Source organism: Alosa pseudoharengus, unplaced genomic scaffold (genome assembly GCF_046254945.1).
Source record: "Alosa pseudoharengus isolate Yale_2024_CS ecotype anadromous, Long Island Sound unplaced genomic scaffold, YU_APseudo_1.1 YU_APseudo_1.1_scf_24, whole genome shotgun sequence".
NCBI classification, from domain to species: Eukaryota; Metazoa; Chordata; class Actinopteri; order Clupeiformes; family Clupeidae; genus Alosa; species Alosa pseudoharengus.
The window spans coordinates 21,946,564-21,962,847 of NW_027468689.1; the positions used below are offsets into that span (position 1 = coordinate 21,946,564).

The 16,284-nt window shown below is 43.5% G+C and overlaps 1 protein-coding gene across 2 annotated transcripts in view; it reads left to right on the forward strand.

Annotated features, from left to right (window-relative positions):
- The first annotated feature begins 1,234 nt into the window (after window positions 1-1,234).
- Window positions 1,235-16,284, forward strand: part of gulp1b (GULP PTB domain containing engulfment adaptor 1b) — a 42,096-nt gene continuing 27,046 nt past the window's right edge. For both annotated transcript variants that reach the window (XM_076303469.1, XM_076303470.1), the window contains exon 1: window positions 1,235-1,430. In XM_076303469.1, coding sequence (XP_076159584.1) covers window positions 1,376-1,430 — 55 coding nt within the window. In that variant the 5' untranslated portion in view covers window positions 1,235-1,375. The remainder of the gene's footprint in view (window positions 1,431-16,284) is intronic.

A 16,284-nucleotide genomic window follows, 5' to 3' on the forward strand; every position in this document is an offset into this window, starting at 1 on the left:
TTTAATAGACTCTATAAAGTATCTGAGTCCATGCAATCAAATCCAAAGTTATACTCTGGCCTGTGGTCTGAAGTGAGGTTCACACACACACACACACACACACACACACACACACACACTTGCTCAGGCAGTCCATGATCCCAGTGATTATGCTAGTGTGTCCGTCAGCACTGCTCTTGACTATATGTATGAAGACCAGTCCTACTAAATGTTGGCCAAGTGACACCTGAATACACATGCATGCACACACTCCAGAATGGTGGCAATGAGAAGTCTTGATACAGTACAGTAGCATAGAAGAGGGTAGAACAAAACTGGTGAAACACCAGACCTACTCCTTGGCCAAGTGACGCCTGAATACACATGCATGCACTCACTCTAGACGCTAGAATGGTGGCAATGAGAAGTCATGACACAGTACAGTAGAGGAGGGCGGAAGAAAACTGCTGAAACAGAAGCCAGGGCAGAGATGAGAGGGAGGGAGAGAGGGAAGAAAATGGAGGGAGAGAGGGGGGGGGGGCTCTGTGGCCGGTGGGTAAGTTTAATAACAGATACAGTGGGGAAGAAGCTTGACAGACTTACAGGCTTTGGTCCTGTCTCTGCCTGTCTGTCAAGAGTTCTTTATTTGTCTGATCTTCGCCTCCCTTGTTCCATTTGGCAGAGAATGATCGGCTGGCTCTGTGACACCTCTGATCAGCTCATCCCCCTGTGGCCCTCACGGTTCATTCAGGGATGCGGGTGATAGTTGGCTGGATCAGACACTCCTTGGTTCTGCTCCTGTCCTTGTCTGCGAGGGATATGACAGCTCAAGAGAAAAAAAGAAGTGGTGACAGTAAACAGCTCTAGCAGATATACAAATGCTATTAATAGATTACAAAGGGAGAAGCATTTGAAATACACAACAAGTCTAAGGTAAAATAATTAACAATTTTGTAATTGTTTCATATTTGTTTTCCGCCCTGTTTTTGTTGATTGTACAGCACTTTGGTAATCTGTTGTTGTCATGTGCGTAATGTGTTTTACAAATTAACTGACACTGACATTGACACATAGTGTGATTAGCCACTCTTCTATGTTAAAGTGAATTGAATGAGATTGTGTTTGAGTCGGGAGTCGGGACAATACCAGACACTGCATCACGTTGACCGCTGGGTGGCTAAAAAGGCATTTTAACGGCTTGGGGAACTAAGCCAGCGTCCTATCTTGCCTCGCTGTTTACTTCCCCTCAGGACGGATGATCAGTCTGTCCCTTTAACGGGACTATCGGCTGCGGATTCCAGTAGAAAAGCGACGTTTTAAATGCCTGCCTTGACGTCACTAAACTTTTTAAGCAGCTCCAGCGAGCGAATGTGAGGAGACTGTAGTGCGGGTCCCGATGGTAACGGAGGCGAGCGGCTCAACGCGCCACAGCCAGAAAATCTCCACTCTCAGTGAGTTTGTACTCTGCGCTTTTATTCCTCTTGTCTGAACTCGGACAAAACCTCTGAAAGCAGAATGGAATGTTTATCTAGAGTAGGCAGAGTTTTGACAAGAAATACATCCATAAACACAAAGTTCTTGTAGTAGTCTGTCTGGTGCGCTTTGAGCAGCGAATAAATTACGTTGTAAAGATTAGATATTTAGATATCGTCTTGTTCCATTTATTACGCGCGTAATTCACAATACACTCATAATTCAGAAATATCAGAAATATATGCATCAGCATGTTTATTGGTCATTTCGAACCGGGACGTAATGAATGCATTTTGTAGAATGAGGATATTGATGTTTGTTTCCCTTTCTGATGATAGTAAAATTAGGTTTTTGTCAAGTCGTAGTGGTAACATGCTTTGCTATGGATATTTCGACTGTTTTGATTCATTTAGTAAATTAATTGAAGTATAGACATTTCGCGAAGATGTAAAAATTGGTTGAAATGGCACGTGCAGATTGAACGGTGTCAGGACCGAGGGGCACAAAGTGCGAGCGGTTTCAGAGCTGCATTTGGAAGCACCTTGGAAGATGTTATTAATGTCGGTAAAGAAGATAGGCGTGTGTTTTGTCTGTCTTCTATAAGATCACTCATCCACAATTGTCCACATTGTCCTGCAGACCCGTGTAAGCCAAAGGCTATCACTCAAAATATCATTATGGGTAAGATAAATATGTAAGGTAGCCTAGTATATTTTTGACACTTCATGTACCCAATCCATCTTATATCCTGATATTTTTTCATCAAGCTTTCGGTTGCTTTTTTGCAGTGTCTGCCAAAAAATGTATAACTTAAATCTTCGGGTTGAATGACATTGCTGACTGGACAGCCATCTTCTTGAAAGTGCCCTTGGCTATTAGAATTAGATTTCTCAGCCCACCAAGCGTACTTGGCACTCGCCATTAAAGTTGGCAGGGCCAGCTCTGTACGTCAGAACTGACCTCTGTGCGTGATATCCACCTGCATGGATGACTTATTTTTGTAAAACTCTTAAACAGGGTCAACAGAATCCTTCAGCATACAAGTCAGAGGTGCGCTGCAGAGTCATTGATTCTATGCCAGCACGCATGGCAGGATAGATTGGTGATTGTAATTATGTCTAGAATATAATTTGTTTCGTAGAATGATTTATCTCAATGCATAGACGAAATGACTGTCCCAGTGATCCAGCTATTCTCATCTATTGAATGGAAACAGATCCATGTAGCTTGCAGGCTATAAATATGTATGAATGGCTTGCACACTGAACATGCATAATTGCATTGGCATATATGTAATCAGTCAAGCATTGTTGCTCTCTCTCTCTCTCTCTCTCTCTCTCTCTCTCTCTCTCTCTCTCTCTCTCATAAGAATGAGCTCTACACTGGACGCATGGGCAAACTCCATTAAGTGCTATACATCAAACAAAAAGGCTAACCCCATGATCACATCTTAGCATAATAATTAGTCCTTCTTAGTCCCTTATAGTTTATTCTTAGCAAAACACAAAGCACCAAAGATTTATTTCAAGACTCCTATCCCCAATCCTTGTCTTATTCATGTAGGCCCATAAGCACTGTCATGTGAGGTGGCCATATGTTCCTAGTCATTGTTTTTTGAAACCTTTCCCACTCTGTACTTCAAATAGCCAAGGCCACAGTCAAAAGGCTTGAACCCTGTGGATCTGATTGGATAATAGAATTGGCAGGCCAAGCAGTCTTCCATCACCCAGGCTGAAAGCGGATCTACTGGCTTGTGAAGGGGGGTAGAGATGAAGTCTGTCTCTCTGCGCGAGGAACACATCAGGGTGCCTCGTTTTCATTTATTTATTTCCAGTGCATACTGTATCGAACATCCCCCGAGGAGGCCTAATCGAGACCAGAGTGGCCATTTATTATCATTATCACAATTAGACTGAAGCAATCAATATAAGTTGAATCAAGGAGAAAGGATCATATGAAAAGTCTCTCTTTTTTGTTTTTCATTTTATTCAGTTTTCATTTTATTTTATTATTAATTTAATGTCAGATGTAATGGCTTAAGTGGCCAGCAGGAGGGAAATGGAGAATAATTGTATAGTCTCTGGGACCACTATATTTCTATGTTGTTTTTTTAAGATGAAAGCTTGCATTAGTATTTTGGACAAAGCATTAGGTAGAACTTAAGAGTCTTAATTATAGTTGTTTCCCACTGTGATTTTTTCCTCTCAGCAAAGCCGCATCTAACGTGACACACTACTTTCCAGCTCTCCATTTTCTAAAGTCAGATTCACTGGGGGGGGGTGAGGTGAGAACTGTTCAGAGGGCAGATGCTGATAGGCGAAGTGCAACTTTTCTTTTTCACTTCAGTGCACTGCAGACATTTTCCCATTCATGCGGATGAAAAGGAAAGTTTGTTTGACTTGCTCCGAGAGCCAGTTCAGATCGTTCCATTTGTGTGAATGTTTTTCGAGGGTGTTTTGGAGTCACCCTCTTGGCATCGACCAGACATGTCTGGACCGAAGCTTGTTGTGTTGATTTTGTACAGTTTTTTGCCAGCAACCACATCAAAAAGTATTCATATGTAGTTGTGAGTAGATCGAAGGTGACAAGACTTGGACTATATGACCTGCGACTCTGAAGTCTCAGTGCCGCCGTTGACCCGCTGGCCTTTATCTCCACAAACACTATGTGATGGAAACGATGTAAGACATTTTCATAACAGAGGAATGAGTCCAGGAAATGGCAACTCCGCTGCAAAGCTTCCAAGTCTCTCTCTCTTAGATTGGACTTGATTCTGTCCTAAATTGAAAACGACGGCACTGTATGGAGCAGCTTGAATAACGCTCCTGAGGCAGACAGCGTATCCGTTTGATTTGAGCCGTGCATAGATATTGACTGCTGGCAGTTTAAGCTGACAGCACAGAATTCTCAAGCAAGCAACAGTTGCGGAGCTGTTCTACTCACAAGTCAGTCGCCAGTGATTTATCTGCGTCTGCGCCCCAAGTCTACTCCATTCCACAGGTCGGCCTTGCCCTTGATTTAAACCTGGTATTGATCAAGTATTTACACATGAGAAATATGGGGTACTTTTTCATTTTTATACCCTCATTTGCAACCTTAAATTATTAAAATGTTCTGTGATTAATTCAAGGACTGCTCATTTGAGTTGCTTAGTAATGCAAGGCGGGGGATTCAACAGGAAATGACATTGCAGGCCTGCATTTGAGAAGCCCCTGTAGAGAGGCCAGTGTTCTCCACAGCAGGGCTCAAACTTCACGTTTAAACACTTTAAACTGAGGTGCACTGCGCAGATAATTGGTGGTGCTGTATTTTTGCCAGTTTCAGTCTCATTCTCCTGAAACTGGGACAGGCGTGTCATGGAGAATTTAGCCGCTCCTGTGACACCACATCCTTTCAAAGCTCAAAACTCCATTTACCCCCCTTATTAGGCGCAATCCGCCAGAGTCTTTTTGCATGCTGAAATACTTCCTTGATGGAAATACAAATACTTGACTGACTCTGTGACTCATTCACAGACTCCCTGTATCACAGCAGAGTTCTTTTATTTAAGATATTTAAGATAGGTATATGTTTTATTTTGTTTAAATATTTTAATATCTTACCCCAGAGATTACTGTTTGGCATGGAACACCTGGTGGGAGCACAGAGGAGTCTTTCTCTTCTTTTACTTTCTCTCTCTCTCTCTCTCTTTTTTGTTCATGTGTAAATGTTTGTGTAAGAATGTGTGTGTTTGTGTGTGTGTGTGTGTGTGTGTGTATGCATGTGTTCCAACAACTACCCTGCATCAAGAGTTCCCTTCTGATTCCCGCACTGGAGAAAGTGATTACTGCACTGCGTTGCCTTGATGAGGGGGTATCAGCCTCCTCCACAATCAGCCAGCATGAATAAGTTCATTTGGATTTATGAGCATGGGAGAATGATGGAACAGAAACGGGGTGGTCATCAGCGTTTATTCTATTCTACTGGCATCGAAGATGGACAAGCATAAATCTTTTGAGGAAAGAAACAGCTGGTGCATGTTTGCTTCAAAGGAAACCAGACAAAGCAGCTCTCAGACCGCCCTGTCTGTATCAGTTAGCCTGTTAAACGCAAATTCATAGCTTTTAATGTGTACACATGCAGACGGTGGGAACATGGCTGCAGGTTTATTGATTCAGCAGCATGCTGTGTCTGTTAAAAGTTAGATCTTTATCAGGAAAAGCACCACCCCACACACCAACACTCTTAAAAATAGCGCGTCCCTGTGCCAAGTTTCTCGTTTTTTGGCCCGTATCGGCCAAACACGTCACAATAGGAGGGAGGGAGGCTCCTCTTCCTCTGCTCCCGGCTCCTTGTAAATGAGGTCATTGTGCCTGAATTAGACGAGCTCTTAGGCCTCGCGTCTTCCTTTTGAAGTCACCACTGCCGCCGCCTCCTCCGTTGTAGGGGCTGCGCTCTTGTTTGGCTGTGGTGTAGCCGCATGATAAATGCGTTCGGCAGGCTTTGAAAGGCTCGCACTCTTGCCTCCATCAGCGTCAGATCTTTGAGATAAAATAAGGGGGTTGTCCCTTACCCGCTGGCGGAGATTGGCCCACAAGATGGATGGTGAGAGCCTCTCAGCGCTCACTGTGGCCATTTGGGCTCCAGGTGGGGAATGGCGGAGGAAATAAGTTAGAGAGATGAAGGGGGGGGGGGGGGGGGGTGTCCTGCCATACTTTATGTATCATCATAGAAAGAATATGTCAGGCCCTCAAACAGATGTGAGGGCTGCTTTGAGGGCGTAGTGGAAATGCATATATTTTAGTCTTCAGTTTTCCCATCACATCTACAGTACTATGTGTTGCATTGACAAGCCAGAATCATCTCTCAACCCGGGAACTCCACAACAACTCAAAGTCATAAACAGTAATCTGTACAGCCCTTTAGAGCAGATGCCTCTTATTGTTCCCCTTAACTAGCACAGGGGAGAGGATTATGTACAAGCCAAGTCCAAATCACAAAGGTGTTTATCCAACAATTACATGCGTGCAGACAAGGTGCACCAGAGTATCTAGAACTAGATGTACCGCAGAGCGGTACAAAATATGACAGCCGCCCAGTCCAGCACATTTTTTCCACAAAAATAAATCACGCTGAAAGGCCTATATGATTCTAACTGTCTCACTAAATTGCATTAGCCACACTCAATTCTCACTGGTATCTGCTAGACAACAAGTACCAAAACATGATTAGTTCATAGATTTCACATGTAAAATTAATTTTATACAATCCCACCCCCATCTTGCCTGTTCATAATTCTGAGAAATTCTTGAATTGTGTGCATGTGTGTGTGTACACGTTTATGTTTATGTGTGTGGGTGTGTGTGTGTGTGTGTGCGTGCTTGTGTGTTTGCCTGCGTATGTGTGTTTGTGCATGTGCATCTTGCCTGTTCATAATTCTGAGAAATTCTTGAATTGTGTGCATGTGTGCGTGTACACGTTTATGTTTATGTGTGTGGGTGTGTGTGTGTGTGTGTGCGTGCTTGTGTGTTTGCCTGCGTATGTGTGTTTCTGCATGTGAATGCATGCGTACATATGTCTACTGTGTGAGTATGTGTCATACGTATGATTACTGACTGTGAATGTATGTGTGTGCGTGTGTATCTGTTTATGCACATGTGTGCACATGGAATGGGTTAACATGACCCCTGGAGGCAAACATACGGAAAAAATTGGTCATCCTAGGCCCTACGGTTCTCAAGATATTCACAGAAAACTGTGTCTGCCCTACCCTCCTTTCGGGGGGTCCAGTACAGCGGGGGGGCTACAGATCAAAACGAAAAACGACGGTTCCATGCTATCCATGTGGGGTTACATGCCCACCAAGTTTCGTGTACCCCGGTCTTTCAGTGTCCCGGGAATCCTTGTTGGTGTACGGTCACTAAATGTACACATAAATTATTTTATTGTAAGGCCCCCCATGAACGAAAGTTCACAAAACTTGGCATGCATTTGAAGGGTGTCATAATGATCCTACACTTTCAATTTCGTGCAGTTTTGACCATGTCAGCCAGAGATATTGTGATGAAAACACCTAATTTTTTGCTTTTTAATTTTTAACTAGGTGGCGCTATACATGAAATAAGTGGTAATGGGATGGGTTGACATGCCCCCTTAAGACCAACATACAAAAAAAAGGTGGACCTCCTAGGCCCTACGGTTCTCGAGATATTCACAGAAAACTGTCTCCGGCCACCTACAGGCCAGTTGGTGTATAGTAACATAAATGAATTTATTGTGTGGCCCCCCATGAACGGAATTCCACGAAACTTGGCGTGCATTCAGAGGGTGTCATAATGATCCTACACTTCCAATTTTGTGCAGTTTTGACTATGTTAGGTCACAGATACCTGCGATTACAACACCTCATTTTTACTTTTTTGTGTTTAACTAGGTGGCGCTATACATGAAATGAGTGGTTATGGAATGGGTTGACATGGCCCATGGAGATCAACATACAAAAAAAAAATGGTCCTCCTAAACCTTACGGTTCTCGAGATATTCACAGAAAACTGTGTCTGCCCTACCCTCCTTTCGGGGGGTGCAGTCCAGCGGGGGGGCTACAGATCAAAACGAAAAACGATGGTTCCATGCTATCCATATGGGGTTACATGCCCACCAAGTTTCGTCTACCCCGGTCTTTCAGTGTCCCGGGAATCATTGACGGAAATTTGGACATGCGAAAAAGAAAAAAAAAAAAAAAAAATTCTGACTAAACTAAACTAAAGCTTCGCTGCGCGGCGGTCATAATAAGGAAGTCAGAGATGCTCAATCCCACATTGACAGCATCTCAAAAGATCATTTAAGAAGCAATCAAAAATTAACAGACATTCTAAACCAATGTTAATCATTTTACCAGCCCTTTCCACTGTTGTTGCCCAAATGGATTTACCTACACATCTTACCAAACACTGCCGTATGAAAGTACAGCCTGACCCCCTGTACCCCTAACATTCTCTGCTGATATGTACATATTGACATCACTAATGGTCTTCACATAAACACATAAAGATGATAGCCATAAAGAATAGCCTTGTATTTTGTACAGTATAATCTTCCAGCTCCAGAGAAGGTTTAATCTCAGTTTCCACGGTATCACTAGAGTTGGTCTTTTAGGTCATGTTCCGATGGGCTCTGTTCTATTACAATCTGTCCTCCTGCACCCCCCTCCCACATTCTACCCCCCCCCCCACCCCCACCCCCCAGGAAGTGGCTACTCCCTCTGCAGAACCCAACCCCCCCACCCACCCAATCATAAGTGTGTCGTTACACAATTTCCTTCCCTCCAGCAAACAGGAAGCTGGACCCAAAGATGGAGCCTGTTCAAAATGGGATTCTCTCTCTCTCTCTCTCACTCCCCCTTTCTCTCTCCCTCTCTCTCTCTCTCTCTCTCTGAGGTTTGGAATACTCTCTTTAATATCCTATTTCGCTCAACCCTCCCAAATGAGATATTTCATCAGCATACTGATATGGACCAAATGACAGGAATGACGCATAAACACACACCGCCTTTTTCACCCTCATTGGCGGACATTGTTGTGGAAGCTGTGGTGACTTGAAGAAAATTAACATTCATGTAGTGTAGCATATTCTACCACGATCTCTCCTATTATGCACCATATAGCTTACAGTATGTGTCAACACAACTATTGTGAGCCCTGAGAAAACAAGGACAAGGCAATGCATATGTCAGACATATGACTGAAATAAGCCAATGTAACTGCCATTGCATTGTCATAATACACTGTTTCCATGAAGCACAACCGTAAGCTTAAATATGATCAACAGATGACCAATGACCGCAGGGGAAAACTAGCATGCACACAAAGACGCTCACAAACACGCATAGCCTGACGACTTATGACACACATACATACTCACACACACACACACACACCCACACACACACACACACACACACACACACACACACACAGGTCTGCGGGAAAATATGACTGCTCTGCATGACTCAAGCCATAATAAACCTTGCCTCGTCTCACAGGCAAAGAGTAAGTCCTTGCTATTGTCACCCAAGGGGGCTTAGTTTAAGCTGATTAAGCTTTGCTCATTTCAACTACCACAACATACAATGAGAAAAGCACTATCACAATGTGAAGTAATGGAATTATAGGCCCAAGTTATTTTGATGTGTACGTGTCTCTCAGACCCATCAGTGTGGGTTAACCATCTGTGGGTTAGTCACAACTGTTCATTGACAGCATCTGCACTCCACATAGTTTAAGCTTAAATCTGTTGAAAACAACTCAACTGTGAAAGTCAAACTCCAAAGATATGTTTGTTTATGAGACTGTGTGTGTGTGGGGGTATGTTTGTTGTTTTTGTGCATTTTGAGTGTTGAAAGTGTGGACGTGGTTCTATATTTGTGTTTGTGTGTATGTGTGTGTGTGTGTGTGTGTGTGTGTGTGTGTGTGTGTGTATGTTCATTGTGCTTGTGTGTGTGCGTATGTGCATGTGCTTTATCTGAGTAATACTGCAGAAGTTATTTACCCAAGCAGACGTGGCTAGTACAACTCCCCAGCATTTGTGCAATTTGGGCCGTAATTGGGTGTTTCAATTTCTCTCCGTTTGAGATGTGCCTTCATTCTCCAATATTTCCTCCATTTTAAGCCGCCAAGATTGCAAGAGAGTATACACGCCGTCGGCTTGAGCATTCATGTAAGAAATTACAATGTGGACGGCCAATTTTGCTATTCTTTTCTAAATGTTTTCCGTCTTTTCAGAGAGTTGACTGAATTGCTCGCTTTTTTGTTTAGTGCAATCAATATTCTTCTCCTTCTTATGCTGCAAAAAATGTAAGGCTGTTGGTGCTATGAAAATGTGCTATGAAATAGTATGATACAGGAGACAAAAGGGCTTACAAATGCTATATTGCTATAGCAATGCTATAGAGTAAGATGAGGTCCAGAGATAGAGAATCACAGACACAGTTCATCCATCACGCTACGAGCCATTAGGAAAATAAATGCTCGACCTTCCGTTGGCATTATGTTTGAGCATGGGGAAGGCTGTGCATTTTTCACCTGCAGCATCACTTATTTATTTTTTTGGTGTCTGTTGCAGACATTATTGTGCAGCAGAGGGGTTGTGGTATTGATGTGCAATCTATTGCAGACACTGCCTTGTAATACTGAATGAGATGAGGAAGGCAATGTTAGTCTATTAGGGTGTGATTGGGATCACACAACACGGCCCTTTCATCTGCACTCTAAAACAGAGCTGGTAATTTGCCATTAATTATCCCATCACATATGTCTACTTGATGGATTATAGAGACAAAGGCAGAATTAATTGTGCACATTTTGATTCTTGGGATTCACACAGCTTTGTGTCCTTTTGAGAAGCTCACTGAGAGCCACCATGTCCCACACTGATGTTTGTACATGTTTACGTACACATGCAAGTGCACTACATTCAGTATGGGCTTGTTTGTTTGTATGCATATACATTACTGACTTTGTATCCTCTGGGTGTGTGTGTGTGCAGGAGGGGGTGGGGGCATGTGTGTGTGTGTGTGTGTGTGTGTGTGTGTGTGTGTGTGTGTGTGCATGTGTTCGTACCTGGGCACAGCTTAAGACTTATCTACCCTCAGCAGCTTAACCCTGCAGGGCAGAGCCAGCGAGGGCTATTCCCAGGCTATCACCATCCAGCCACTAAGCCTCCTCTGCCCGAGCCATCCCGGTCGCAACACCGAGGAGACAGAATGCGCAAGTCAGCACCTGGGCAGAGAGCTGAGTTGTGGGTTGTGTGTCGTGTGGCAGAGGAGGATGAAGGGGTGACCCTACAGGCACACTGTGTTGTTTGTGAAAAGAAAAAGAAGAAATGGGGTGGGGGGGGGGGGGGTTCCTTTTATGTTTATGTTTATTTCTGTTTACAGTTTGCTCTGTGGAATTCGCTCTGTGTTATCCCCACAGACAGCTGCCAAACATAAACTGATAGAAAGACAGAGAGAGAGAGAGAGAGGAAGAGAGAGAGAGAGGAAGAGTGAGAGGCAGTGTGACTGAGTGAGTGAGAGAGAGGGAGTATGAGAAAGGGAAAGAGAAGAGAGGGAGGGAGGAAGAGGCAGTGCGACTGAGTGAGTGAGAGAGAGGGAGTATGAGAAAGGGATAGAGAAGAGAGGGAGGGAGGAAGAGTGTGATAGAAAGAGAAAGAGGGAGAGGGAGGGAAGAAGCAAGAGAAAAGAAGAGAGGGAGAGAGAAAAAAGGAGGGAAAGTATGTGTGTGTGAGAGAGAGAGAGAGCAATAGAAAAGGGATAGATAGGAAGAGAGGAACGCTGGTGACTTACTTAATTCAGACAGGGCTATCTTTGGAACGGCAGCCTCAATGGCTTGACTCAGTGTTCACTCCAACAGAAGGATTGTGCAGTGGTGTTTGAAGACTGCTTTGAAAGCCGGCCTGGTTTGTGGGCACACTTTTGTTTTCCTGCAGAGCTTCTGAGCATACTCAGATTTTTCCTTTATTTTTTTTTATCTAGCTATGGTGGGCTTGACATCAATATCACAGTTCCTCTGTTCAAGCATGTGTGCTCCGGTAACAAGTAACAAGGCACATTGATTTATGGAAAATAGAAAGCTTGTGCCAACCTAACACACCTAATGGACAGTGGAGAAAATGACTGTGTGTTCTCTCATTAGGAACCCCAAATGAGAATCACACACGCAAACGACATTATGAAGGCACTGGTGGTGATGTATTGAACATCTAACTGGAACGCCACACAAAACACCCCAGTTGATGCTACAGAGAAAACACACAAAAAAAAAACAAGATGGATCGCCATAATTTCTTTTCCATTAGACTCCAAAGGGGGAGAGCCTATTTGCCTAACATTGCCTCGTTACATAAAAAGAAAACAAAACACATCTTTGAAAGTGTATGGCATGTCCTTTGCCTTGTTTTGTGCCTTGTTCAGGGTGATGTGAAAAGAGCCAGCCCCGTCCCACGTTGGGCAACATGACTCAGTATGAAATATGTATGCAGATGTATGCGCTCTGCGGAATAACAGGCATGCTTTGGGGGGAGGGGTCTGTGGAGTCTGGCGGCCGTGTGGCCCAGGTCTGGCCCACACTGGCTGAGGCTTATGGGCCGTATCCTCAAAGACGATTTAAATGTTAATCGTGTTTTGAGTTTCTCTGATCTTCCCACTATGATGTTCCACGTTTTCTTTTAGAAATGTAAAAAGGTGGCTCACCTTGCACCTGTGAGAGATTGCCATGAAGAAAGTAAATGTCAGCAGCAGGTGCAACAGCAGCAGCATCATGAGCTGTTTGGGAAAGGTTCTACATGTGCTAAAATAATTGTCCGCTGGAGTAAGGACACTTTTAATCAACACACACACACACACATACTCGCACACACACACACACGCACACACACACATACACACACACACACCTACTGTGTATGTAAAGCCAATTATGGATGATGGAATTCTACCCAACCTCCTTTCTCTTCTGAGACAAACAAGGAACCATGCAGCGCACATGTAGAGAGCATACAGGAAGCCATCTGCATTATTCAGATCACACCATGAGCCCCTCGATTCACCCCTTTGGCAAGAAAGCGATTCCTTATCTGCAACAGACCTAATTTCAATTGTTCAGGGTGACTGGCTAGAACTCAAGGAGGTGAATTGTGCAGTGCGTTCGGCCACGTGGAAGACGATCCTGATGTGCTCTGAGTCTGACCAAGTGCATAGACGGAACACATGGGGCCAGTGTTCCCTTGCCTTTGATGTTCTAGACAGTCTGGGGCATTATAGAGCCATGTTTATTTGACCGCGTCTGCGATTGTTTATCCTGCAGTAATGGAGGAAAATGAATAAATGAATTAGCCCACTTTTTTCCCGGTGGCAATTGCATTTGGGACTCCTGGGGGGGAGCATGTGGTGTCGTTTCCTCGTGCTCTCTCCAGACACTCTTTTACTTGGGTGATTCTGGCTGAATGAGTTGTTAATGGCCACCAAAATAGTTTATTATGGGGTTGGGATAAAGTCTATCCTGACTAATAGTGCTATTTAGAAGGCAGAATGAGCCTATTGCCATCGCGGTAACGATTGATAAAGTGGAAAAAAAATAATAAACATAAAAGTAAAGACATCTAACGATGGATTATACTATCAACACTATTAGCCTTGGGGGAAGATATTGACAAGAAGATATCACTGCACTCACATACTCTCTCTCAGTCAGAGAGTATAGACACACACACACATAGACACACACACACACACACACATACTGTACACACACACACACACACACACACACACATACACAGATGTGTATTACAAACACTTGTTTATGAAGACAGTGTGACAATGCATGTAAAGAGCTTTATATGCTCTGTTTGGCAAGCTGCCCCGAGTAGAGGAGCAGCAGTGTGTTATATAAGCCTGGCCAGTCCTACATCCACTGAGCTGTCCTGCATGTCACTCCAACTGTCTCTCTCTCTCCTCACCCCCTCTCTCTTACTCCTCTCTTTCTCTCTGTTTATTGATACTTCACTCTACATCTCTCTCTATCTATCTACCTGTCTTCTCTCCTTTTCTCTCGCTCTCTATCTGTCTAGCTATCTATCTTTATTTCTTTCACACATACTCTGTGTATGCACTGTTTCTCTCCCTCTCTCTCTCTTCTAATTGTCTCTATTTCTCCCTCGCTCTGTGTCTACATCTCTTTATCTATTGCTCTCTCTCCCTTTCTTTCTTTATCTATTTCTTTCCCACTCTCCCTCTTTCTTGCCACCTTTCTCTCTCTCTCTCTCTCTCTCTCTCTCTCCATGAGCATATGGATTCCCCTCCATATCTCTTTCTTCCAGAGCTGAGCAAAGATACTGGCTCATCTTCTTTAATGGCTGTGTGTGTGTGTGTGTGTGTGTGTGTGTAAACCTTTAGCCTCTAAAAGTCTAAGCCCCATACAGCCTTTCTGTGTTATGTCCAGCATACGTGCTGCATTCTTCTGTGGGTTTCTGTGAGTCACATCGCACAGAAGCCCCACTTTTATAAACCCTAATATGGTTCAAAAGGGATTAACTCAGTGTGGAGAGTTCTATCACTGACACAAACGACTGTTCCCACAGCAATGTTTTTTTCTTCAAAGACTATATTCCTTATGTGATTGAGAAATAAAAGGTTTTCTTTGCAGCTCAAAAAGGCTAATATAAGCTGGCGTCAAATGCGGTATGAAGTGAATTGATGTGAAGGTTCTCAAGATTTATTCTCAGTAATATTATGTGTAAATCTCACCTGATCCTGTGTGACTTTGTGTGTGCTTCAGCTTACAGTAAAGTGCAGTGTTAACATTGGTTGAAAGAGTGTTGATATTTGTGCTCTTCAAAAAGAAAAAAAAAGAAAAACAAGGGCAGTGAACACACCCCATTCACAATTGAAGGAATGCGAGGAGAACTCTGCTGAATTCATTAGCAGCCATCACCCTATGAGGTCATCAAGATTCAAAAAAGCGTTGCATTTGGCCAAACATGCAGAAGTAGACGCTGAAAAACATCCATGCCTATTCTCCTCAACTTTGTTAATTTGATGCCAGAGGGTAGGTCGAAGGTCCATACAGAGCACCCATAATGTCCCTCTACAAAAGACAAAGCAGGATCTTTGAAAGAATGAACAGATTTTATTCTGGGGACCGTAAATAGAAGGTGGAGAAGGTGCACAAGTCCCTCTCCTCATGTTTGTTTGTTTGTTTGTTTGAGCTCATGCGCTGAGCTTTCACACTTATTTGTTTGTTTGTTTATTTGTTTGTGCCTGTGTCTAAACATTCTTGCTTGCCCCACATCGCTGCTGTTCCTCTCTGATGTCATGTCTCAGCATTCATATTTGGTATTTTTTATTCCCCTCTCTCTCTCTCTCTCTCTCTCTCTCTCTCTCTCTCTCTCTCTCTCTCTCCAGGTGGATATTTTAGCAGCAAAAAAAAATGTTTCAGGTTTAGTATGCATCTGTGTCACAATCTCGTACAGGAGCAGGGGGGAGAGAAGCATGCCTGGTGAGGGTTATCCTAGCGCAGACACTGAGAATAAAAAATGAGAGCCTGTTTTTCGACTTTTCTAAAAACGTGTTGGTGAGGTGATACAGATTGTAACCTTGGATCTGCTCTTGTTTTAAGAAGGATATCTATATTTCTCTTCCGAGTTAACAGAAGTAGAGGGAATATGGTGTTTGTTTGGATTGGACTGTCCTTGGACTGCTGAAGTGGGGAGTCTTGTTTCCCCCCTTTTTGCATACTCTATTTTTCCACCTCAGGAGGGAAACACTCTTTAGAAATCAATTCTTGACAGTAAAATATGGGCACATTATAAGTGACTTGGACAAGGCAGTGCATTTCGGCAAAGTAAAAGTCCTTATCATGCAGAAACAGCCATGAAGATTAGAGGCAAATTATTATACGGGATTTAAGCCTGAAACGACGACTTGGAATCACTCTCCAAGATTTATGAACCTGTTTCATTATTCGAAAGTGCTTTGTCTTGTCGAAGCCACGAGCCACTTCACAAAGCAAAGCAGTGTCCGAGAGAGAGAGAAACAGAGAGAGAGATAGGGCTGGGTTGGCACAAGACTTCACACGTGTTCACTAACGGTGCCCTCGTATGCATCTTGCGTGCTTTGTAAGCAGCACCACTGGTTTATTCATTTTCGGAAACGCCTTCGTTAGCCTGATGCGGGACTGGTCAATTGAGGCAGCGGGGAGCAGGAAGTGGAAATTACCATTTTTGGGCTTTGGGAAATATACATGGGGATGTGGTTTTCCCAAATTATGTCATTATTCTGCTCAGCCTGTCCATAAA